At 52.8% G+C, this 27,117-nt stretch overlaps 1 protein-coding gene across 2 annotated transcripts in view; it reads right to left on the reverse strand.

The window, feature by feature from the left end:
* The window catches only part of LOC105495984 (glutamate ionotropic receptor delta type subunit 1), a 796,883-nt gene that overhangs the window by 634,664 nt on the left and 135,102 nt on the right, over positions 1-27,117 (reverse strand). For both annotated transcript variants that reach the window (XM_011766002.3, XM_011766003.3), the window contains exon 3: positions 2,850-3,134. In XM_011766002.3, the coding sequence (XP_011764304.1) occupies positions 2,850-3,134 (285 nt within the window). The remainder of the gene's footprint in view (positions 1-2,849; positions 3,135-27,117) is intronic.

Raw genomic sequence — 27,117 nt, forward strand, 5'->3', positions numbered from 1 at the left:
GCACCATGGAAGCCTCACAGACCAACTATGGTGTTTTCTGCTGCTGAGCCCACACACAGCCTCAGAATCCTTCCCAGCACAGCTCCCAAGCAGCCTCAACCAACCACCTACAGTGGTCCTCCAGATGAAAGTTACTGGTCACTTGGCAACTTTATGGAATTACTGATAAGGAGCAGTCTGGTTGGAAACTAACTTCAACCCCACTATAGGCAGCAAAGGTGTCCATGTCAGAAAAGAGGAACACAGCTTTTGGTCCCATTGTAGATTCCAGGTGGAGGAGAGAAGAGGGGTGGGGAAGTGTATCTGCAGAATAAAACCCGTTTCCTAGCCTACACCCCTTCCCTGCCACCTCATATTCAGAGGTCAGACTATCCAGTACCCTTGTCTTTCTCCCCATTCCTCCTTTGTCTTGTTTGAAAATGGCTTGAAAACTCCATGTCCCCATCCATGAATGTGTCAAGGGGCTACTCTGTGCCAGGCAGCATGCAGACAGCAGGGCCATTGTGGTGGGAAGTACACAGCCACTCTCCTGGACTTCACTGCCTCACCAGGCAGTCCAGCACTCATGGAGGACCAGCCCTCATGAGAGTCAGGACAAGCCGAGAGCAGGCTGAGGGCAGGACGAGCATGTCTGCGAGAGCGTGTAACCAAGCTGCCAGCTCTGTAGGACAGGTGGGGCTCAGGAACATTTTTCTTTGTGGACCTGCATCTTGAGCAGAGTGAGGGTAAGGAGTGTAATCAGAAAACAGGACTTGGGCAAGTGCCACCAGGCCTTGTTCAGTCTGCAGGAGTCACAGGAGCACAGACGGGTGGGCAGGCTAGAGAGCTGATCACCTGCCCTCCCAGCAGCTGAGGTTCCCATCAAGGTCGCCTTCCAGGCTCTAGAGGAAACCTGTGTCTGCAGGCCAGATTGGAAACACAGCAATGATGCTCAGAGAAAGTGGGGTGGGAAGGGCCTGGGCACACTGGATCACAGCACCCCCATCCCCGGCAGTGTCCATGCCTCTCCACAGGGCCCAGCCTCAGAGCAGGCTGGACTTTGGGGTTGAGCCACCAGCCCCAAGGGCTCTCAGGGGAAGGCCTGGCCCCTGAAAGATCCCTGCAGGCAACTTAGGGCTCTTACAAAGCCTCCAACTCCTCCCCAAGGGCCAGGGACTGAGCAGGAGTGGGAGCGTGGGAGGGAGAGGCCAGGTCTTGGACTGAGTCCAGTTCGGGTCCCACCCTTGTCCCCATCCACCTCATTTTTATTTCAGCACAGTGACTGTTTGCGCTTTCAATTCTTCCTGGAAGACTCCAAACAGTATATTTGCTCAAGAGCTGGGGACAACATTCCAGTCTTAGAGAAGAAGGGTATTTAGGCAAATGCAAACATATGCTGATTTCTTTTCTTAGTTACATTCTTGGCAAAGAAATTATATCACCCAGAGACAAAATGGGACTTTCGAAGGTCCACCCATTCCATCCTGGCACCAGCCGTGGGGCTGCCAACCCTCATCAGTCTCCCACACCCTCTAGCATGTTATGGGGGTGTCTGTGGCTATACAGAGGTAGATAGGGATCCTTGTGAAGGAACTACTCTGTATCCTGACTGGTGGTCACATGAATCTACACATGTGATTTTTAAAATGCATGGCAGGCCGGGCGCGGTGGCTCAAGCCTGTAATCCCAGCACTTTGGGAGGCCGAGGCGGGTGGATCACGAGGTCAGGAGATCGAGACTATCCTGGCTAACATGGTGAAACCCCGTCTCTACTAAAAATACAAAAAACTAGCCGGGCGTGGTGGTGGGCGCCTGTAGTCTCAGCTACTTGGGAGGCTGAGGCGGGAGAATGGCGTGAACTCGGGAGGCGGAGCTTGCAGTGAGCCGAGATCACGCCACTGCACTCCAGCCTGGGAGACACAGCGAGACTCCATCTCAAAAAAAAAAAAAAAAAAAAATGCATGGCAATAAATCCATACCTGCAAGATCACATGCACTACTGAAATATGAACAAGGCCTATGGGCTGTATCAAATCCTGGTTGCAATATTGTACTACAGCTATGCAGGATGTTACCGTGGGGGAACCTGGGTGAAAGGCACACTGGATCTCTCTGGGTTGCTCCTTATAATTGCATGTAAATCTAAGTTATCTCATAATTTTCAAAACAAATTGTTTAAACACTAAACATGGAAACCATTCTATCTCAGGATTACGACTAGTCTATTTTTACAGAGCAGTCATAAGAAAACCTGAAGCCATTTCTCCAAAGCCCATTTTGTGGTTTCCTAACAAGAAAATGATGATTTTTTTTCATATGAGAGGACTTCAAAGAAGCCATGTCCAGCCATACCCAGTGTCCTCAACCCACCAACCCCAGCCTGGCTCCATGACACTCAGAGCATTCCTCCCCCTGACCTTTGCCCCAGCCTGGAACCCTGAAACTGAAGGCCGATTGGGATGGATGGAGGCAAGGAGCCAGGAAGGCCTGGCAATCGTCCAGTGTGAAGGGCACTCTTTGGAGAGGAGGCCTCCAGGAGGAACCATGCTGGCCGGCCTCCACCTGTGCCAGCACACAGCCCTTTGGATCCCTGCCAGCAGTTTATTAATATTTTATTGAAACCTCTAAGATGATTCAAACTTCAGCCATCATGATAAGGTGTTGTTGCTAGGCAACTCTAGTGCCTATCTATGTAGCTGTTGTTGCAGCTCTTCCTGACTCATGAAGCTTGAGGTTTGACCCTATCACCTAGAGACCCACTCAGCACAGACCACCCACCACCAGTCCAGGGCCCCACCCACTCTCTAGTCTCCCAGCATCTGGCCATCCCTGCCCCCGAGCAGCCCTGGCTCTCCTGCCTGACGACTCACCATACTCGCTGTCGTAGAACATGACGAACTTCTGCCAGCGCAGCTCCGTCACCAGCCTGAGCATGACGTCGTTGAGGCGGACGGGTGGTCTCGAAGCCAGTGTGTAGGCCTCACCATCAGGGCTGGGGTTCAGGTGGCAGGCAGTGCGTGGCGACCCCCCGGGGTTGCGCTGGACAAAAAGGTGTGGGATGTGCATGGCATCCGTGAGGGACTGCAGGGCGTTGGCAGATGCACAGCCGGTGGACGTGACCAAGGCCAAAATCCCCTGGGTCATGAGGTCACAGGCTAGAAAGAGAGGAGAGAGAGAGGAAGGGGTCAGCATCAGGGTGATGCTGCACCAGCTTCAGCCTGCAAGCCCCATGCCTGGCAGCTCGTGCCTGGGACTCCCAAGAGAGGCTGCCTCCCTCCAGGACCAAGAACCATCCTGGGCCAGGCCAGCGGTTTTCATGAGCACAGCCTCACTGACATCCTTGGTGAAAATGCCAACTAGACATTCTTGTACCCATTTAACATGAGAAAATAGAAGTCAAAAGGGGCAAAACCATTTGCCCTAGGCTAGTCAGGGAAGGATGGTAGAGTACGGATTCATCGCAAATCTGCCTGACTCCCCAACCAAGCTGTGAGATTAGCCATCCTGTTTCCTACCTAGGACTATAAGCCCGTTTAGAGCCAAAACGTCATTGTGTTGATCTGTGTATCCTCATGCCTAGCTGTGGGCGGAGAATACACTGTGTGCTCTACAACTGTTGACTGAACTGAACTGATTGGGACTGAACGGACTAAATGGCTTCCGAAAGTCAGGGAGGCACTTACCCGAGAGGACCCAAGATGCACGAAAAAAATAAAAAAGAAAAGAAACCCTAGGTCTTCTGGCCAAGTCCACTTGATCCATATCATAAAAATACTGGGCCAAACCCCAGATGAAGCAGTTGTTCCAGAAGGATTATTCAAAGCCACTTGACAATAACAAAGAAAGACGCTCCCGCCGCTCAGACAGTTACCACGGGTGCAGAGGATGAACGCAACGGATACTCCAGCAGCCGCTTCTAGGGCTGACATGCTCAGGGGCTCATCTTTCCAAGCTCTCCTGTAACTGCAAGAGGCGCCCCTTGTAGCCATGTGCCTACACTTTTTTGGGATATCAACCAATTAATAGAAAGATGCAACTCCCAACGCCGCAACTCACTGCACCAGTTTTGAAGCAAACATTTCTTACTAATGGTTTATGCGATGGCAAGGATGTGCAGAAGCAGATGCAGTTTCAAAACACAGCCTGTGAATGGCAGCAGGCCATCTGCTGCACACGGCAGACTTTGAACGACTTTTGACAATGCAGTTCTTTCGGTCAAGAGCTCTTGGATTTATGTAATGCCTCAGATAAGGCTGGGAGAGGGAGAGAAGAACAGGGGAAACTGACCCCGGGGAGCAAGGCAGTGGGAAGCAGGGGAACATGTGGGAAGGGGAGGGTCCCCCCACACTCTGCAGCAGCAAAGTCCGGCTGCCCTCTGGGCAAGGGCGCTCGCCTTGCATGGCATGAGCACCAGCAGGATGAGAAACCAAATCCCATGGTTCTCTCCTCTTCAAGGCCACCAGCAAGGGTAGCTAAACAAGAGATGATGATGTCTTGTGAATCTCGCAGCCCCCTAGATGCCCTGGCCCTCTCCTACCCCAGCTCCAGTCTGCTGAGTTCTCTCCTAAACAGAAATCTATTGCATGTCTTGTTTAAAGCCCCGCTGTGCCCCCGTTTTACTTTAGCCGTAGGGATAAAGTAAAAGTCCACTTCTGAAAAAGTGGTTTTGCAAGCTCCCAGGCCTGCAGCCTCACGCTCCTCACCATACCCTTTTCCGCTACATCCCAACCAACTGCCCACCCTGGACCCTCAAACTCACCTCTTCAATCTTGATGCTTACGCTTGCTTCAAAACTCAGACTCAGCATCCCCAGACTGGCTCATGACCCTTTTGGCATGATCCCCCTTCACTGCACTTCCCTGTCATGGGCCACATGTTGCCTGTGTTACTGGCTGGTTCTCTAGCTTGACCCCAGGTTCCAGGATGACAAGTGTCATGCCTGCTGTGTTCACCATCCTTTCCCAGACATGTGCTAAGCCCAGTTCACAATAGGCAATAAAGACTCGTGCAAGAATATCATGCAAGAATTTCCATGGCCCCGGTCAGTAATTCCTCTCTGGGTACCTGTCCAAAAGATAGGAACAGCATTCAATCCAAAACCATTCAGAGGACACTATCCGTACTCTTGGAATATTACTAACGATCTAAAAGATGCAAATAGGTGAGTGGTTATGAAAGGGCCCCATTTGCTGAAAGTATATACAGCCTTTAAACTACTCAAGAAGATACTACAATAACACGGGAAAGTGCCTGTCATAAAAAAGTAGGTGAAAGTGATACAAAATTGCATGTATTTTATCAATTAAATAAAACGTCAGCATGCATGAAAGAAAAACCAGAAGGAAATATTGCAAGGTGTTAAAAGTCACTGCAATTTAGAAGAAACCTGAAAGTGGTCTTCTTTCTTTTCTATATTTTGCCAAAATTTTGTGACATAAACAGATAATTCCTTTTAAATAGAAAAACAATCCTCTGATAATGGATAAGTAGGAAAACTACATAGGAGGAACGACTATGGTGTGAGAATTCCCTCTGGGCCAAATTCTCCTGGTGTCCTTTGTACATGTGAATTCACAGTATTCTCAGGACATTTGTGTAGAGTAGGTATCATTTTATCCATTTTCCAGACAATGAGATGTGAGGCCACACAATGAACACTGCCACAGACATGGGGAAAATGCTTCTGAGAGGTGGCCATGTGAAAATACCAGGGCACAAAATTATATGCTACTATGATTACAGCTAGGCAGAAAGCACACCCATGAAAACAGCAAGAGAAAACACTAAAGGCTAAGGCGCTACGACAGTGCATGGATATTTTTTCTTGTGTATGTTCTCTTGAATGCCAATACTATACATTTTTAATCTTAAACAGCAATTGTATAAAATAAACTGTATATCCCTGGGACGTAAATTGTCCAGGAACTCCAACGCTCAATTGTGGAGTTCTCCCATCCCAGGACTCCCATGGAGAGTCCTCCTTGCAGCCCTCAGTCACTTTTGGCTCTTGTTGCCCCACCTGCCCATCTCCCTCCCAGGTCATCATCTGTCCTCACTCCATATATGTCAGGTTTTGAAGTTGCAGAATGTCTCTGAGCCTCAGTTTCCCCATCAGGGCATGCATGTCACTGGCTCCTGCCCTCCTTGTCTCATACATACATTTGGTATCCCTGCCTGCCCCCCCCACAAGCCAGCCCCTGCCCTAAGCACTATTAGGGGGAAAAGCAGGAGGACCACAGGTTCCATCTTTGAGGAGGTTAGGATCCACCGAGGAGACAGACTCTGCAACTCAACTGGAGGAAAGAGAGAGGAAGCTCCCTGCGACACAGAGGAGGGTAAATTCATTTGCGGTCGGCACCAGGGCCTCAAAGGAAGGAAAGGATTTAGAACCTTTCAGGGTCTCCCTCAGGAAGAGCAGCACAAGGTGGGTGCAGAGTGACAACGACATAGAGCCGGGCAGAACCCTCACCAGCTACCACCTCACCAAGGGTGGTGGGAAGAGCATTCGGATCTCACGTTCACCCACGTTCCAGTTTTGGCTCCTCCAGTCAGTAGCCACACAGCCACGGGCATGTCCCTTTCTAAGCCTCCATTTTCTATTAAATAGGAATAAGAATCTCTACCCAGCAGAGCTATGAGAGCACTGGCTTAGGACGCGGACAGCAAGAGCCAATGCCTCACAGTGCACAAGATGCTGAAGAGATGTCAGCCTCCTGCCCCTTCCTTGGACATCCCATCTCTCCATCAAAGTCATGCCCAGGATCTTAAGTATTAGTAGTCTCAGGCGAGAGCCATCTCGCCCTCCCCATGGAGGTGGGTGCTGCCGGCCCACCCCTCATGGAGCCACCTGCAGCGTCGTAAGCGCCAGGCCTCACAAACAGGGTGGGTAATTAAGGCTGGAAGCCTCTCCCAGGCGCTAATGGAGAGGCCCGATGTGAGTCAATTTCCAATCCACTGTGAATGGCCTGCTAATTGGGGCACTGTTGAAATGATGGTTATTTGGAGGCTTCTAACATAAAAATAATAAGATCAAAATACATCAGATCAAAGCCAAATCAGCTATTAGCTTAATCAAGGTTGTGTGTGACGGGATGTTACACAATGCATGCCCTGGTTGTTGTGACAGATGCTGAACCCCAGGACCGGGACTGGCCACCTGCCGGAGTCCGGGGCCTGCCCTGGTCACACACTGGGACCGTGGGTGAGGGCTTGTCCTCTCTGGGTTACTGGTTGGCTTTCTCTTTATTTCTTTCTGTCTTTCTTCCTTTCTTTTTCTTTCTTTCTTTCTTCTTGGGGGGGGTCAAATAAAGATGATGGCTCCCTCTTCACAGGGCTGCTCCACGTGTGCCATGAAAGGTCTTTATATGTGGACGGTCATTCATGCTGCCTCGCACATAGTAGCAAATCGAAAGTCACCACTACCTAGGATGATGCTCAAAGATGTTTGTACAGCTCTCTAGAGGATAACAGCTTTTGTTATAATTCTTTGCCTCCATATTATATGGTCACAAAGCTGATGTCTCCCTTGATTACAACACAAGCTTGATGGACTGATAAGGGCCCCCTGAGAATGACCCATCCGTCAGCTGAGAAAGTGAGACAAACTGTAATGAGCAGCTTCCAGCCTCCTCACCTGCACCCTGTGTCCTGGGAAAGTGGAAGGTCTCCACAAAAGAAAGGGCTACTCACAGCTCAGGGGCGAGGGTTGGGGGCAGTCAGCATTCCCAATTCAACTCCACCATCCATAGTCACATTCCCACCTGCTTCCCTGGAGAAGATGTTCACATCCCACCCACACGGGCAAAAATTTTCCAGACAGCAGACTCTCAGGGGTGGGACATGTCAGGTGAGGTACTGGCCACTTCACAGGACAAACTCTCAGTAACTCTCACCTCAGGTGAACTTTCTGATTTCCTGGTTTAAAAAAAAAAAAATTACAGCACAGAGAGTGCTAGTTGCTTGGCCAGGACCACACAGCCAGAGAGCAAACAGCAAAGAGAACCCCAGACCACCAGGCACCTCTATATCCAACGCTGCAAAGAGAAAGTGGCCAGCAGGGACAGAACCCAGGATTCCAGGCTGACTCTACCCAACTGTCCCTGGATAGAAATCTCCAGGGCAGCTCCCAGCTCAGTGCTGGCCCCAGGGAAGGAGCAGGCAGGCAGGAACAAGGCCTGTCTCCCCTGAAAGTAGATCCTTGACTCATCAAGTCACTGGGTGCCTGTAGGTGGGTGCTGGAGGTGAGAGAGGTGCCCCAGAAATTGAGGTCATTCTGGGCACCATCACTAATCCATGCCCACTATTCTCCATCTCCATGGGGATTTCTGGAACATTCTCAGAACAAGGCTGTGAGAAGCAATACCCCAGAAGGCATGTGTTAGAAGAGACTCACAGTTCCTGGTGCCACTCCCTGGTCCTGACACTGGCCACTGCCAGCTCAGCCTTTCCCTCTGTCAGGTGCCCTTGAGGCATCGCTCCCAGGCTTGCTCACCCTGGAAGAAGATCTGCCCATGCAGCCCCTGCTACTCTGAGGTCCCAACCCCCTCAACTGGCAACCCCTGTGTTAACTGGCCTCTGGGTGCCACCTTAAAGAGCAGCAGGATGTTTCCAAATGGATGAGGCAAGAGAGAGCCTCCACCTGGGGAGAAATGACCTGATGCCCTAACCTCAGAGGAACCTGGCAAGGCTCAGCTCCTCTCCGTGGGCAGCAGAAAAAACAGCCAGGCTCTGGGCAAACCCGGGCTCAGCCCTGCCTGCCCAGAAGGAATGGTCTCTCCCCAAGGGAGTCCAGCACCTCTGCCGACCCCCAGGCTGCTCCATGAGCCACCTCGTTCCTCCAATAATCTTAACCTCCATGAGCACCCACCTGCCCCCAGTCACCCTCATTATCTGTACTCTTCCTTTCTTCCTTTACATAGGAAACAGCTATATTAATATTTGAATTCCAATGGCTAATGCTTCAAATTAAGGTAGCATTTATAAATACTTTAGAGCTGATGAATAATTGACCAAATTTAGTATTGTCATAACTCATAGTAAATAATTGATCTATGGAGAGTAAATACGTTTCATCTTTTATTAAGACATTTAAAAGGTAACCAAAACCATAAAATGGGGGGTGGGGAATGGCTGGTGGTGCCGTAAGAGGCCAATGCTAGAGCTTGGGCCCTGGAGTGAGCTGGTGCTCCTGCCCCTCCTGCAGAAGGTGCCTCCCTCCAGAGCACAGGACACACACTTGACAGGCGCCGTCCATCCTGTCCCACAGACTGTGTGTTTCAGTGATTCTCTGCCCACTCTCCGACTTCCCAGAGACCTGCAGCAACCCCACCTCCTTCCTTGGAGCCTGCTTTCCTCCTCTCTGGTCACTCCACTACAGACTCCCTCTCTTTCCTTATGTAGCTTGGCTGTTGAAATCCTAACTAGGAGTCAACTCAGAGTGGATCAACCTGCCCACACTCTTCTCCACACTGCTGGCAAGAAGTGGAGGGCCACAGAGAGCGCCACACCCTGGCAACTCGGTGACTTTGGCCACATGGCAGTCACCCATCTCAGCAGGGCTCCCACGCTGACACCTCTCTACCACCTCTCTCCCTGTTCTTCTTGAACCACCCAGGTTTATTCCCCAAGTTCAACGAATGATTTACAGCCTTTTTCATGAATCAGAAGACATCATCACAAGCAATCTCGCGTGACTTCCTGCCTCCAGAGCTCCACACCTCCCTGTCTGTGCTGAAAGCTGAAGAGAGAAGTTTCTCCTAAGACTGGTCCCTGCTCCTGAGCTCCGGCGGCTCCCTCCTCTGGCCTTTTCCTACACCCAGATCCATCATCTATACCCTCTCTCTATGGAATCATCAACCTTCCTTGCATGTTTGACCCACCCTAAGCCCAGCCCTGTTGAGGGCTCCACCATTATTGCTCAAGCCCACAAGGCTCCCCTTGGGGTCCTGACACCCACCCACCCATCTGCCTGAGATCTCCAATTAATGAGTCCCTTGGCAGCTCAAACTTGATGCATCAGCACTGAGCTGCCTAAGGTGTGAGTCTGTTCTTCCCAGTCTCCCAACCTTAGTAAAGTGGTGTCCCATCCACCCACAAGTTACTAACCCTTCTCTCTCACTGGCCCTCTGCACCCAAGCCACCACCAGGCCTGCATGCTTTATCTCCCAAACATATCTTGAGTCTGTCAACTTTCCTCCACTCCACTGCCATCGCCTTGGTCCAGAACACTGTCACCTCCCCAATGGACCCTCACACCTCCAACCTCCCCACCTGTCCCAGATGAACACACTGTCCATTCTACACACTAGTGGACTGGCCTTTATAAAGCACCAACCAGACAGTGCTGTCCCTGCTTAAAACCACATGAGCTTCCCACTGGCCTTAAAACAAAATGCTTACCCTAATGGCACCCACAGGCCCAGCATACTCCACACCCTATGCACTGCGTTCCAAGTAGCAGGCCTTTGTGTGGTAACTCAAGCGTCCCAAGCTCTTGCTCACTACCAGGACTCTTCCCACACTCCCCCCACTGCCTAAAGTACTCCTGCTATGTTTGTCTGGCTAATTCTCCTTCTCCTGTGTGCTGGGTGGGTAACCATCATTCCCTCTAGAGAACCTTCCCCATGGTCCCCAATCTTCCCTCACCATGGTTTGCCTTCATGGCACTAACCAACATTTGCCATTCCAACTGCCCAGTTGGAATGGCAAATGTTGGACTATTTTGTGTGGTCTCATTCTGCCCATAAGCAGAAGCACCTTCACTTCTTACCCACCCCCCGGATCCCCAGCACCTAGCACAGCACAGCAGAGCAAGAAACTATGTAATCTCTGGCTCACGCCTATAATCCTAGCACTTTGGGAGGCCAAGGTGGGCGAATTGCCTGAGCTCAGGAGTTCGAGATCAACATGAGCAACATGGTGAAACCCTGTCTCTACTTAAAAAGAAAATACCAAAACATTGTTGGGCATGGTGGCCCATGCCTGTAATCCCAGCTACTCAGAAGCCCGAGGTATGGAACTGCTTGCACCTGGGAGGTGGAGGTTTTAGTAAGCCAAGATAGTGCCACTGCACTCCATCCTGGGCTACAAAGCAAGACTCCATATCAAAAAAGTGAAAGGGAAGGGAAGAGAAGGGAGGAGAGGGGAGGGGAAGGGAGGGGAGGGGAAGGGAGGAGAGGGGAAGGGAGGGGAGGGGGAGGGGAGGGGAGGGGGAAAGGGGAGGGGGAGGGGGAGGGGAGGGCAGGGCAGGGCAGGGCAGGGAAGAACATAATCCTAACTCTGGAAAATAAGCACAACTGGAGTCCAGATTTCGTGGGTAAGACACAAAGTTTTCAAACTTGCCAAGGTCTCACAGTGCTCATGTTCACCAAAAGGTAAAGCCAAATCCCACAATTTAGAGAAGGGGAGCCAGTTCCTTAAAGGTGACACTCCCTCTAAGGAGGGGTTCACCGAGAGCTTGCAGAGAACCAAGGAGACAGTGAGGAGGAAAGAGGGATGAGCCTGAGGCCTGGCTCAGGCAGCAGCAGCTGTGCAAGTATCTCACCAGGAGCACCACCAGGCTGAGAGCCCCAGCCTCTCTGGCCTCAAGCTCAGCCTAGCCCAGGGAGGCCCAGGGAGGCCCAGGGAGGCCCAGGGGAGCACGGCCGAATGGTCCTGAGGAATGATGGGCTGTCATCCAGGGCAGGTGGGCAGCTCACGCAGTCAGGATGCACAAAGCAGACCAGGAGGGTGGGGAAGAGCTGGCAGCACCATGGGATCTCTGGGGCCTCATTCCTCTAACAATTAATGAATCAAAACCAATTCCCTACTCCTGCAGATTGGAAACACAGGGAACACTGGGTGGGATCATGCTCACTTATTTATAGCTCTCCAGCTCCTCATTAATGACTTTTACTGCTCCGCCAATGAAACGTTAGATTCCCCAGCCAGGATTCACATGGAAGCCTACACTGTCAAAGTTAAATCAGGACAGTGATGAGTCCTGGGCATGCCTGCACAGAGGAGTGTCTTGGAGAACCTCGAAAGGAGTTGAGCACTACAGCCTCCTGTAGCACTCCCAAGCCCAGAGAGCTCCTCCTGGGCATCCCCTCAGCCCCTGGCCAGCCCACAAGACGTCGTCACCTCCTCACTCTGCCTTTGAATGTCTGTATCCCTCCTTATCAGCGAACTGGTCTCCCTGCCTCCCAGTCCTTCTTTCTCCAACCCACTCTACAGACCAAAGTTCAGCAACAAGCATGTCCTTGAAATATCAGCCATGCTCCCCACTGCAAGTGATCAAAGTCCAGTTTGTGAGATCCTCCACCGCTCCCCAGCTCCACACATCACAATGGCGCCAGTCTACTTGCCAACCTTCACATGTCCCATGCTCTCTACATGTAGACATGCCCATTCTAATCTCTATCTTTGCATGTGCTGATTCCCTTTTCCTGAAATGCTCTTCCTCCCCTACTTTGCCTTTCAAACTTCCACTCATTCCCCAAAACCCACCTCAAATGCCTCTTCCTCTTTGGCATTATTTGACTTTCCCCTTGCTAGGCAAAGTTAACCATCCCTTTTCCTGCAGGTCCAGGAATACTTTATCCTAGCACACTTCTATTGCATATGTATCATATTATCTCATGCTTAATCCCTAAGGTCACAAGAAGAGAGGCTGAGGCCCGTGGCTTTATGTATCTTCAGGGTCAGGGCCTAATGCAGAGATATTCAGAAGATACGGAATGATTGAATGAGCTGAGTGAAAGCACAGATACATCCATACTAGAGAAATCATTTAAAATATTAGTGTTTCAAGGTAAACGATTACGTCAGAGAATCAATGAGATGGGACTCATGTTAGGAATGAGGCAATGGAAAATTCTGTCTTGTCCAAGACTAGAGTTAGCCTTCAGCAGCGCAATGAGAAAAGATCTTGGAATGTGGGGCCTCCTAAACTTGGTTCAGAATCCAGTCCCTGCATGAATGAGTCAGGAGTCCTGGGCAATTCACTTCATCTAATTCTGCCCAAGAAGGAGAGAGTGTTTCGGCATCAGAAAAGGAAAACAAGAAGCTTGGGAGAAAGCAACGATGCTGTCCTGAAGCTGGCAAAGGAAGGGAGAGACAAGCAGCCAGATCTGAGAACCCCTGGTTCCATGGGGCCCTGGGCAGGACAACTCGGGTCCCAAGACTATGAAGCACAGCTGGCTCGGAGAGGACGGAGACTTGGGCAGCACACGGAGCTCTCCGAAGAGCTCAGCTATGCCCAGGACATGGACTGAGGGGGAAAGAAAGGGACAGGTGTGGCCACATCCAGGAAAGGCTGGGGCCAGAAAAGGATCCCTAGGCTAACCAAGGAGGTGTTTCCAGCTCTGTTTAGAAAAAGGCTGAAAAAGAGGATAAGGTTATGGCAGTGCTCAGGGTGGGGCAAGGACATGCCTTCTGCTGCAGACAGTGGGAGAGGAGGAATGGAGCCGTGCCAGGGCCCCCTCACCTAATCGCCGAACCGCATGGCCTCCCTGGGAAGTGGGTACTACTACCCCATTCTAGACAGGAGGAACAGGAGCAGAGATCCTAGGTTAGAGCATTGCCTAAAATCACAGTAGAGCCTGGGTTCAAACCCTGAGCTGTCTCTGATCTTAAAGTTAGGGGACCAGCCCAGGAGACAGGCCACTGTGGTAGCTGTGTGCCCTCAGGCAAGCCACTTAACCTCCCTGAGCCTCGGTCCCTCACTTGTAAATGGATAATAACAGTCCCCACCTCCTAGGGCTGACATGAGGATTAAATGAACCAATTCATGTAAAAAGTTTAGAATAACGTTTGGTATATAGTAAGTGTTCAAAAAAGGATCAACTTCTGTTGTTAGTCACAGCCCTCTCATATGGGATCCTGTTTTTAGAGACTCAGCCAAGTAGAGGGTGGAGGAGCTTGGGGCCAACTCCTTCATTCATTCTGGGTGGGGAGAGGTAGTCTCAGCGCTGTTGAGCAGAAAACTCTTGGCCAGACACCAATCATGGCCTGGCCCTAGAAAAGAGGCAGCCGGCTTCCCAGAAATTCCACATGCCTGCAGGTTTGGTGCTCCTGTAAGCAACACCTCATAAGCAATACCTCTTCAGAAGTGACTGGGCCATAGGAACAGAGAATGTCCACTGCACTCTAAAACAGGCTCAGGGAGGAAGCTACATGGTGGTCTCTCCTCCTGCCGGCCTTTGGGCCAGCTGGTCTCCTGGCAACAGATCACTGAGAAGCCCCTGAAGGCCAGGTCTGAGGAACTGGAGCCTGCAGTTAGACTCCTACAGACAGGCCACACCACAGAGCCTGCCTCAGCCCTCCCCGCAGCCCTGGGCCACCAGGCCCGATCCCATGTCCAATTCTCCCCTACCCCACCTGCATTCGTCTCCTGAAAGATAAGAACATCCAGATAACAGGCCCCAGCATCCCTCCCAGATGGAGAACTTAGGCTCTGTGAAGTTTCTGGCTGTCCCTCTTCATCTCAACCTATGTCCGACTTTTGTTTTTAGCTTTCTCTGGCTGTCTCCTCCTCCTTATCACTACTTCTGACTTTCTGAGTCTCGGTTCTGTGTGTGTGTGCGTGCATGTGTGTGTGTGTGTTTTCATGCACGCACCAGCAAAGGTATACACAGGTATGTAGGTGGAAATCACTCTCCCCACCGCAGCCGATGTCCTGCCTCCCTGGTAGGGCTGACTGCTCCAGAGCTCCTGTCTCTGCCAAGGCTCTCGTCTCCACCCCAGATTTGGAAGCTGACCAGGATGCCCCCTGCTAGGCCCTCAGCTGTCTAGTCTTTCCCCTCCCGGGGATTCGTGCAGCAGGAGCAAAACTCACACCTTGGCCAGCAGCCCTTCTAGGAAAGGTTGGAGTGGCCCACCCTGCCAGCCTCACCAGCCCCAAGCCCCAGCTCCAAGGCCTTGTACTAATCCTGCAGCATGGCCAGCTGACTTCCCAGGGCAACTTCCAGGCTCCAAGATACAGCACAGGGTCTGGAGGCTATGCTGTGTCCTCATCTCTGCACCTGCTTTTCCCCTGCCATAAGCTCACTGTCCCCTCTTGGCTACTATCTACATGGTGAATCCTTATCATCAACCCAGACAAGTGCCTCCTCCTCTCCAGGGACCTTCTTGTTTACCCACAATCAGGACAACACAGGCCCTTCCTCTGATGTCACTTTCTGCTTTATATATGATTACAGCTCAGTGTCATTGACTGCTCCTGGGTCCCTGTTACCACCTGCACTGAGCTCCCTCAGGACTTGTCTCTCCCTAGCACCCCGCGTGAAGTGGGACCCCCAGCTCTGGATGCCTTGGAGCAGCAGGCAACAACAGGACAATGCGGGATGTGCATCATCCTGGCCTGGCCGTGGTCCACCCACTATCGCCAGGACAGCCCAAGACAGCTGGGCTCGCCAGGCAAACCATAGGCAATGGCAGCCAGTCATCACCCTATGGGTCTGTCTCTAGGGTAAGAGTCACAGCGACACCCACACCCACCTCACTCCCTCTACAACTGTCTGGGCAGGTCAGGTGGGAGTACATGCAGCCCTCTGTGCCGCTCCCTGGCCTGTCACCTGGTAGGGACCAAGACAGAAGCACTGGCCTGAAGCCTGCCAATGGGCAGGTCTAGCCCACTCCCTCAAGGGGAAAGTGCCACCCCTGCACCCCCAGCTGCGGGGCTCTTGACCCAGAACCCCCAATCCATCGTCCACCTTTCCTGACTCCATTACCAAGGGACTGTGCCCACCCTCCAGCATGAGTTCAATGCTGCCAACTGCCCAATGGCCCTTAAACCAGGTATTTGGGCTGTAGGTCCCTCTTTAAGGGCCATCCCCCCACAGACGCAGACCCTGCCTCACTCTGCTCAGCCTAGTTGTTTACTGACCTTGGCTGCCAGCAAGCCCCCAACATGCCTTGCAGCCAAGCCCAGGGAGATGACCCGTGAGGGGCAGCCCCCCTGCTCCCCTTCTCCCTGCTCTGCATGCTACTCCCCTACAGCCCTCATCATGTGCAGCCCTCCCCGTCCCTGAGTGAGGGCAGGAGGGAGAGAGCTGGAGTGAGGCTGGGGAGGTGGTGGGGGTAAATGGAGCAGGTTCCCCCATCCCAGGTCCTTTCTGTTCTTTATATCCTTCTTGTTGTGATTCTTATGTGGCCAAGTGCAAGTGGACTGTTGTCCACATTTACTGGTCAAAATGCTAATTCCAGGGGACTGTGAACAGAATGAGGAAGAGGCAAAGTGACACCACAGAAGCTGAAGGCATCTCTTACAAACTAACTCTGTCCAGCCAGTCCACAGATGCTCCCCCCGGGAGGCAGCCTGGGCTGTGCAAAGAGAACGGACTTGGCAATCACGAAGCCCAAGCCCCAGCCCACCTCTACCACATAGCAGCCCGGAGCCTCGGTTGGTCATGCCTCATGCCTAATTTTGTAAAACTGGGGGAGGGCAGCGAAGAACAGGTCATGGCACCTGCACCACACACAGATGTAAAAATATAGCCACTGGCACAAAATAGATCTTGAATAAGTTCTAAAATGCTAATTCCTCCTCCTCAGGAAGTGTTCATTCATTCATTCATTTACCAATCAAGTGCCAAACACACTCCTTCTTGGCCCCTTTGAAACTGAAAACCATATTAGTGCAGAGGACGCCCAATAACACAAGAGAAAAGAGGCTGTCCAGATCTCTCAGAGAGATGGACTGGCCCAGCGGTAAGAGGACAGGTTCTGGCACCAAACTACCTGGACTTGAATCCCTGCTCTGCACCTTACTGCTGTGGGCAAGTCACACCTCCTCCGTGCCCTACCCTGAAAATGGGGTTATGATAGTCCTGACCTCATAGAGCGATAATGAGAGTCAAGTTAGTACTGAGGAAGCACTTCGACCAGCACCAGTAAGTGCAGGTAACTTACCACCCACTGCAAGAAGAGCGAGAAGAAAGCAGCCTGGCTACGTTCAAACTCAAAACCAAGCTAGGAGAGTGAGGTCTAGGCTGATGGTCAGACGCCTGGGCATGTCCAAGACCATCCTCTGCTCATCGGTACCACCTCTGAGCAGGATGCCCAGGTGCAATTCTACAGGTGAGAGGTGAGGGGGGGCCACACCCAGCCTGGGTCCCACATGGTGCAGGAGCTCTTCTCATTCACCCTAAGTTTTGCATGGGCTTTGTTTTCCAACACCTCATTGCCATCCTAACAGCCAGCATGACGGCACACAGCCTCTGAAGTTGTTGACATGAGGCCTGTTTCAGAGAATGAGTCAGCCAGGTGTTAGGGGTGCACCATGCACCCAGCACCAGCATCTGAGGGGATCACCCTGGGGCCAAGGGTCTCACAAGATGGAAAAGTGGATACATGTGCTGGCTGGCCCCCAAAGCCAGCTTTCTCAGCATGACCAATCCTGCATCTCCAGGAGGAGGCAAAGCCATCAAGACACAAGCCATGGCCAGTGCCTCCCTGGCCGTTCAGGCTGGCCCTGCTCCTAATATTTTCTGAGAAAGAGCCCAGCTGGCCCTGGGACATTACCATCTCAGCCCCTAGGTGCTTCAGAGCAGTCGGGCAGCAAAATCAGAAATCTCCTGCAGCCAGCAGGGATGAGAGGGGCTCTTTGCCAGTGATAATGAAAATTTTCACAGTAGCAGATGCTCGGAGAAAATTGAAAAATAATACAACAAAACTTATAAACCAGAGAGGAACTTCAGAGAATCCTGGTCAGTAAGGCTACATTTTTCCCATCAGCACATTTTTAGGCACAATAGACAGATGGGGAGCCACCTTCTCCCAGCAGGTAATCAAATTGCCTCCCGGAAGCCCCCCACAAATCTCCCCAAGCACCCCATGCTGGGAACACAGAACTGAGGCAGATCCCAGCACAGGCCCCAGCAAAGGCTATCTGGAGAGGAAGCCAGGCTGTGCGCTGGGGAGTAGTGGAGGTCCGGCAGGTGGAGTGGGCGTGAACAGTCATGTAGCCTGGGGTGTCAAGGGGTCTTCACAGAGGACAGCAGCTGATGCTGGGGCACAGAAAGAGGACAACCCAGGCCAGTGGCTGCTGTGAGCCAAGGCCCAGCGCCCTCCAGGAATGGCCCCCTCACATGGGGTGAGAGGTTGGGCAATGGCTGTTAGGAAGAAAGGGAGGGTGGAGTCCCCAGAAGTCTTTGGATGATCAGCTGAGGGGCTTTGTTTTGATCCCAGGAGGAGCAGGGAGCCTTGAAGGGTTTCGGAGCAGAAGGAGGACCTGCTCAGAGCTTACTTCTGGGAAGGTGGCCACAGGGAGGATGCAGCCAGAGGGCTAGAGGCAGAAGCCCCCTCCTACTCCTCCTCCTCCTCACTCAGCAGGAACGGGGTAGGGAGGGCAGGGGGTAGGAGGCAGCGGGAACAGCATCATGGCCATCACAGAAACAGGGGGCAGAGCCAGCTAAAGCATGAGGGGAAGAAGGGGACAGGTCAAGGACAGACACCAAGCCCCAAGAACCCCAAAGCTGGCAGGACTAGGCCACGGCACCTACCACCCGGTGGCCCCCAAGGCTCCTGAATGCCATCTCATGGCGTCATCCCAGGCCTAGAGGGAGGGCCACCACTTGTCCCCCACCCATTTGCAGGGGGGGCACCTGAAGCTTGGCAATGTGAGCTCTCTTGCCACGTATGATCCACTGCATGGCTAGTGGGGAGTGAGCTAGGCCAAGAACTCAGGCCTTCCAAGGGGCACACTCTGCCCACCCCAAGCCTGGGCTTCCAGGTGCCTCCCAACCCAGGGGGAGGGCATGGTCAGCCCTTCAGCCTCCAGTCAGCACCTTAGCTACCCTCAGAGGCTTGAGGGACTCAGTGCCATCTAAATGCCCAGGGAAGGTGTGGTGGGAGCAGTGGGTCAGGTGGGGAGGAAAAGCAGGGCCTTCACCCCACTGTGTCCTGAAGAAGCCCTGTAGAGACCATGCATGTTGCAGGCCAGGCTGAGCTTAGGGGCCACCCAGCAGCTGGGGAGCAGGCCTGTTCACTGAAAAATGGAGGGGCCTCTGAAAGACGCACCCCAGGAGAGGCAGCCTAGCAACTCAGGGCAGTGGAGTTATAGGAGCCCCTAAGTGCCAGGGTCAGCCACTGGGACAGACTGAATCCAAAGGGGAGAAGGGGTGTAAGCATGGGCAAAACTGCATTATGCAATTCCCCAAGTTGGAGTGGACACAAGTCACAGAGCCCGAGCACTTCCCTGGAGCCCAGCTTAAGGGCGGCAGGGCACCCCCTTCCTTACCACCACAACACCAAGCCACTAGGGCACTAGGGCCAGTCAGGCAAGGGATAGGAGTGTCATGTGCACACCCAAAACAACACCGTCACCCCCTGGGGGGATGTGCGAGACTGCTTCCCCCACCCCACAGCAAGCTCAGCTGGGGTCATAGGGTCCCCACCCCACTGTGAACTATGAGCTCCTGGCTGGGAGAGGAGCCTGGGCATGTATGCTCCCATGCCGCTGACCTGCTTCTGGGGAGCACTATGGCATATCAAACCAAGGCAGGGGGGCTCTGAGAATCCCCCGAAAATACCACATACTGCCCATTGCTCTCTGCCTTCCCTAAGGGCCTTTTCCTACTGGGAAAGTGGCTGCGTGCGGGATGGCTAGGTCTGGAGGGCACAGTAGATTGCTCTGCCCAGACACCTTCCCTAGAAAGAGACAAAGGGATGACAGGCAGGAGGACACAGCTGCCAGGACACACACCAGAGAAGGAACAGGAAGCTGCGGAGCTATGGCTGGGGGCTCAGCCCCTCCAAATGCCCTGCCTGGTACGCGTGCAAGCACACCACCTGCAGGCACATGGCCCCCCACACATGCACACATGGCTGCTCTGCACTGAGGAGGAGTTCCCATGATGGTGCAGGGAGCTGTCCCAGTCAGACCCAAGGCCACTGAGCCTCTCGGGACATTTGGACGGATGATTCCAGGCAGTTCTGGAGGTATGGGGAGGGACTCTGAGGACTGCTTCTGCACTGTCTCCAACAAGGACAGCTCAGCTCAGGCTTTGAGGCAGGGGCACTCCCTCCCACAGGCTCATGGGAGTGGGCAATCTCTAGCCCAGCTTTGGTCTGCTTTCCAAGAAGTGACTGAGGTAGCACGGGCAGCAAGTGACAACCGCATACTGTGTCTCACTCAGGGACACACTGACACGAAGAAAAGCACAGGCCAACGGAGGAACCCCTCTTACAAACACAGAGCAAACTACTTTGTGCCTAGCAGCTTCCCTTCCTCACCTCATTTGATCCACCTGACAATTCTGAAGTAAGAAGTATTGTTACCGTTTCTCAGATGAGGACATTGAGGCTCACAGAGGCAGAGTCACATGCCCAAGGTCACACAAGAAGGCAATGGAATCTGAGTTCAAACTCAAGTAAGTCTGACTTTACAGACTCTCTTCCCACTCTACCATGTGGCACAGATGAGAATCAAAACCACAGCAGGTGACAGACCAAGAACCAGCACGTGATAGACCAAGGACCAACAGGTGACAGACCACGGACCAGCAGGTGACAGACCAAGAACTGGCAGGTGATACACCAGCAAGTGACAGACCAAGGACCAGAAGGTGACAGACTAAGGACCAGCAGGTAAAGACCAAGGGCCAGCAGGTGAAGACAAAGGACCAGCAGATGAAGAACAAGGATCACCAGGTGATAGACCAGGGATCAGTAGGTAAAGACGAATGACCAGCAGGCAAAGACCAAGAATCAGCAGGTGAGAGACCAAGGATCAGCAGGTGATAGACCAAGGATCAGCAGGTGATAGACCAAGAATCAGCAGGTGATAGACCAAGGACCAGCAGGTGATAGACCATGGATCAGCAAGTGATAGACCAAAGACAAGCAAGTGATAGACCAAGGATCAGCAGGTGAAGACCAAGGACCAGCAGGTGATAGACCAAGGATCAGCAGGTGATAGACTAAGGATCAGCAGGTGAAGACCAAGGACCAGCAAGTGATAGACCAAGGATCAGCAGGTGAAGACCAAGGACCAGCAGCTGATAGACCAAGAATCAGCAGGTGACAGACCAAGGACCAGCAGGTGATAGACCAACAACCTGCAGGTGATAGACCAAGGACCAGCAGGTGATAGACCAAGGGCCAGCAGGTGATAGACTAAGGACCATCAGGTGAAGACAAGGACCAGCAGGTGAAGACAAGGACCAGCAGGTGAAGACCAAGGATCAGCAAGTGATAGACTAAGGATCAGCAGGTGATAGACAAAGGACCAGCAGTTGGAGACCAAGGACCAGCAGGTGATAGACCAAGGACCAGCAGGTGATAGACCAGGGACCAGCACGTGATGGACCAAGGACCAGCAGGGGATAGACCAAGGACCAGCAGGTGATAGATCAAGGACCAGCAGTTGAAGACCGAGGTCCAGAAGGTGACAGACGAAGGACCAGCAGGTAATAGATCAGGGAACAGCAGGTGATAGAGTAGGAACCAGCAGGTGATAGACCAAGGACCAGCAGGTTATAGACCAGGGACCAGCATATGATGGACCAAGGACCAGCAGGGGATAGACCAAGGACCAGCATTTGAAGACCAAGGACCAGAAGGTGATAGACGAAGGACCAGAAGGTGATAGACCAGGAACCAGCAGGTGATAGACCAAGGACCAACAGGTGATAGACCAGGGACCAGCAAGTGATGGACCAAGGACCAGCAGGTGATAGACTAAGGACCAGCAGGTGAAGACCAAGGACCAGCAGGTGAAGACCAAGGATCAGCAGGTTAGACCAAGGCCCAGCAAGTCAATATCAAGGACCAGCAGGTGAAGACCAAGGAACCAGCCAGTGAAGACCAAGGACCAGCAGGTAATAGACCAGGGATCAGCAAGTGATAGACCAGGGACCAGCAGGTGATAGATTAAGGACCAGCAGGTGAAGACCAAGGACCAGCAGGCGAAGACCAAGGATCAGCAGGTGAAGACCAAGGCCCAGCAAGTCAATATCAAGGACCAGCAGGTGAAGACCAAGGAACCAGCCAGTGAAGACCAAGGACCAGCAGGTGATAGACCAAGGACCAGTAGGTGATAGACCAGGGACCAGCACGTGATGGACCAAGGACCAGCAGAGGATAGACCAAGGACCAGCAGGTGATAGATCAAGGACCAGCAGTTGAAGACCAAGGTCCAGAAGGTGACAGATGAAGGACCAGCAGGTAATAGACCAGGGACCAGCAGGTGATAGAGCAGGAACCAGCAGGTGATAGACCAAGGACCAGCAGGTTATAGACCAGGGACCAGCAAATGATGGACCAAGGACCAGCAGGGCATAGACCAAGGATCAGCTTTTGAAGACCAAGGACCAGAAGGTGATAGATGAAGGACAAGAAGGTGATAGACCAGGAACCAGCAGGTGATAGACCAAGGACCAGCAGGTGATAGACCAGGGACCAGCAAGTGATGGACCAAGGACCAGCAGGTGATAGACTAAGGACCAGCAGGTGAAGACCAAGGACCAGCAGGTGAAGACCAAGGATCAGCAGGTTAGACCAAGGCCCAGCAAGTCAATATCAAGGACCAGCAGGTGAAGACCAAGGAACCAGCCAGTGAAGACCAAGGACCAGCAGGTGATAGACCAAGGACCAGCAGGTGATAGACCAGGGACCAGCAAGTGATGGACCAAGGACCAGCAGGCAATAGACCAAGGACCAGCAGTTGAAGACCAAGGACCAGCATTTGAAGACCAAGGACCAGAAGATGATAGACGAAGGACCAGAAGGTGATAGACCAGGAACCAGCAGGTGATAGACAAAGGACCAGCAGGTGATAGACCAGGGACCAGCATGTGATGGACCAAGGACCAGCAGGTGATAGACCAGGAACCAGCAAGTGATAGACCAAGGACCAGCAGGTGATAGACCAAGGACCAGGAGGTGATAGGCTAAGGACCAGGAGGTGATAAACCGAAGACCAGAAGGTGACAGACCAAAGACCAGCAGGTGATATACTGATACTCCAAGTCATATGAAAGAAGGAAAACCTTCCTGCTCTCATCCCAGGCACATGTTCCCACCAACTGTACTCCGGTTTCACCCCTCCAACCTCTTGAACTCCCAGAATCCCCACCCTCCCAAGCTCCCACCCCCAACACTCCCAGCAAACACAGATGCACACACCTATTTTCTGCATCTGCTTAAATCACAATAGCATTGGTTGAAGGTAAGTGTACTGACTGGCTGAGTGAGCTCAAGCGTCCACACCTACCCAGGCAGAGCCTTACCAGACAGGGGTAAGCCTCCTCCTCCCCCAGTGCCTTCTTGGAAGGCGGCCCACACTCCATTCAGCTCATGAGAAAACAGACCAACCCAAGGCTCCAGGGCTTGGAAGTCCCCAGAGGAGGACACCAGGAGTCCCAGGCATGGGGATGCTGCCACCCACTGCCCTGCCACAGCTGGGTCCATGGCTGCTTCTGCTCTTACAGGTTCTCATGGGGACTGGGCAGGATGGGATGTGGGGAGCACTCAAATAGGAGAGAAGCGATCTACTCTCAAAGATCCCAGCCCAGATGGCACCTGTCCTGCACCTCCATCAACCCCTAGGGGCTCTAGGAAGCTAGAGGGAGGTGTAAGCTGGGGAGACAGCCAGCTGCTATCCTTAATGCACCCAGGTTTCATCTCCCTCTACGCAGCCATCCAGAGCACTGGCCACTAAAATAAGCCCAGCTATTGACACACCAACACCCAAGCTCTCTGTCCCTTGCTCCTCACCCTTCAAAGTTCAAGTCAAGTGCCCCTTCCACCAGGAAGTCCCCGGGGCTTTCCCACCCTCACAACATCCAGAGCACAGCCCAGGCATTATCACTCGGAATCATCACCCTCTGTCTCCACCACCAGGCTGTGAGCTGTTGGAATTTAGGAACCATGTTGAGGCCACTTCAGGGTCCCCAAGGCACAGGTGCTGGAGGAATGTTTACTGAAGGAGCGAATGAAACTATTGCATTAGATCAAGCCCAGGTGCAGAGGACTAGTTTCACATAGAAAGCATCGATTTTGCCCTATAGAACCCTGCCTCTAGTTTTCCAGCAGACGACCCTGGTGTGAAGACAGAGGGGCAGGGAGGAAGGTGGGGGCTGACATTTCCCAGCCCCTCCCAGGCCAGGGGAGAGCTGAATAGCTCACTGACTTGTCCAGGAGCCCGAGGTAAACCAGACTAAGAGCCGAGAGTCTCGATTCACTACTGGCATTTCTCCAGCCGTGACACCAGCCAAGGAAACTGCCCAGAATGAGCTCAGCACTTTTTTGCCTTAAATGGTTGACTTCTCGAGTGTTTTTTAAAAGGATATAACACCAAGGGAAGCAGTACTCAAGGCTGAGAATTACGAATATTTATAGTGTTTAAGCATAATCGTATTCAGATGAGGACTATATATTGCTCACTGCAATTTGCACTCTTCTCAAAGCATATATTTCTGCAGGGAAGAAGGCCCAATGGCTGGATGCCGGCCTGGAGACTGCAGGGTCCGGAAGGTACAGGGGAGGTGCTAGCGTCCCAGCTCCAGCCCCACTTAGGCATGAAAGACAGCATCTGCCAGACACCCTGCCCTGGAGGGGGACCAAGAAGGCCCACGGGCCCCAAGTTGTTGGGGAGAGGAGCAGAAAGATCTGCTAAGGACAAGCCCAGAAACAGACATCTCCCAGCTCTTTGGGTGACAGGATCCTTTTATAAAGTTCAAAACTGGCTCCTACACGAGGTAGCTGTACTTTAGTTTAGTGCCTGCTGCTGGAGAGGTCGTCATCACGACCTGAAGCCAACGTACCCTCAGCAAATAAACCTGCCATGTTATTACAGCAACCATGACATCACGGCCGCGTGTGAGCATCAGGTCACCGTCAAGGCTGCAGGCATTCGTGGGGTCCTGACCCCTTTCTACAGAGCTGGGGGCTTCATGGGGACCCACTCATTGGGGCTTTGGAATTCCACAGGCCCGATTCAATTAATAGTCACCTAATGAAGTTGACAAGACTCTGCAGGTGGACAGGTAGGCTGATGGGGCAAAGGGCAGAGGCATGAGAAGCAAGAAGAGAGTAAGAATGAAAGGGAAGGAGGACATCCCAGAAGACCTCAGAGCCATGCCTCTGGACAGGGGATCTTTCTGTTCCCCGCACAGACATACTGGGGATCCTACCCACCCACCCCTGACCATCACACATCATACACTTCACTCATATACGCAAAGCTATTGAAAAGCCACCTCCCTGAGCTGACACCCCATGAAGCAGCGGTCAGAGCCCACCCCAGCACACCCTCCTACCCCAGCATACCCTCCCACCTTCAGTGTTTCCCAGTGGAGTGGGGGTGTTGGCAGCAACAGGTGTTACCTTGGACAGGTGGACAGGAGCCCCAAGTCCCGACCCGGCCTCCTCACCCACTCCCTCCAGAAGCAGCAATCCCAGCAGAGAGACAGCCAGGCCTCCCCTCACCCACAGCCCCCTGAACCAGCCAGTGCTCCACCCTGAGCTCAGTCAGCTTGTGCACACTAATTAGGAAATGGAACCACCAGAGGATACCTGGAGACAACTGCAGGGAATTACCAGGCCTCAGCCTTGCTGCTTTCTCTGATTTGGTGCTGCATGCCCTGCTGGCATAAACTGCCCTGCAGTTTATCTTTCTCTACATTATCAAGCATCTACCAGAGGAGCCACCCTGAGCTGTGCATCTGCAACTGGTGGAAAGGGGAAGCCTCCGAAGCCACAGAGTCGAGAAAGGGAGCCTCCCTCTGATATGGGCCTGGGTGAAGCCACCTGCTCTGCCAGGGCAGCTTCCCAGTGGGGAAGAGGCTTGAGAGGAGGGACTGAGCCTGGGGAAAGGAGAAGTCTGGAAAGGTGGAGTTGAGAAAAAGAAGACAAAAGACAATGGCAACTGGGGCCGCCCCTCCCCTCAAAGGGGCCCTCCTGGGGTGGATGGTGGGCCATAGGCACTGAGGTGGCCCAGGAGCCCAGCATTAAGGCAGGGGTGGTGGATAGCTCATAGCACTCCCTAAGAGCTCACTCATAGAAGCGGGAGGCTGCAGCCCCAGCACCAAGGCAGGAGCTCCTGGTCTTTTCATTTTCCTGCCTCCAGCCTTGACTCTTGGGCTCACCGCTCACAGGAGCAATCTTCCTAAAACCTACCCCAGCTTAAGACTCTCAAAGACTCTCATTCTCACAGGACCAGCAGCCAGAGACCCAGCCCCAAGACCCTCATGAGCTCAGCCCAGCCCAGTTCTCTAATCCCTTTCCAAAACCTGCTCCCACCCCATTCCTTACCCCGCTGTCCTTCCTCACACCTCTTGAGCCCCAGCCCATGCCAGCCCTCTGCCTGGAGGATACTCAGCCCAGCTCCCACATGTGAAGGCCCTGCTTGGCCCTCAGCATGGCTCCCCTCCCAAGGCAAGCTCCTGTGGTGGCCATCCTCCCTCCATCATGGGTGCTCCATGTACTGTTCCCACCACTAGACTGTGAGCCACTGCAGGACCTAGGCCATGCCTCATCTGTGCTTAGCCCCAGGCCCAGCATGGTGCCTGACACGTGGTGGCTACATAGTAAACACTGAGGAAAATGGTGAATGATGGCCACAAAAGAATAGACAGATGGGTGGGTGGATGGGTGGGCAGATTGATGAGTGAATGTATAGATCAACAGATGGGTGGATGGAAGTATAGTTGGAGGGATGGAAGGAAATATGGTTGGATGCATGGATGCATGGGGGACCAGGTCGGGATGGATAGATATGAGGTGAGTGAGTGAGTAGGTGGAGGCATGAATATGTAGGTGGTTGGGTGAGTAGGTGGGTGCATGGATGTGCAGGTGGTTGGTTGAGTAGGTGGGTGGATGGATGTGTAAGTGGGTGGGTGAGTAGATGGCTGGATGGATATGTAAGTGGGTGGATGGAGGGGTGGGGGAGAGGACAGTGTGGTGAGGGAGTGAATGAGGGTGGCTTGGTGCATGGGAAGGGGTGGGCGGGGTGAATGGGAGAGGAAACGTAGACAATCAGAGGAAATCTGACCTTGCTCCAGCCTTGGTCCCCCATCCTCACTCCATACCACCCGACCACAAAGGCACTTAGAAGGATTAAGCCTCCTTGATACAATTGGAGCAGCTGGAAATAGCTCTGTGCAGCCTGCAGCCGCTGCCTTCCAGCAATCAGCCTCAATCAACACCCACCTGGCC

Source organism: Macaca nemestrina, chromosome 9 (assembly GCF_043159975.1).
Source record: "Macaca nemestrina isolate mMacNem1 chromosome 9, mMacNem.hap1, whole genome shotgun sequence".
Lineage (NCBI taxonomy): Eukaryota > Metazoa > Chordata > Mammalia > Primates > Cercopithecidae > Macaca > Macaca nemestrina.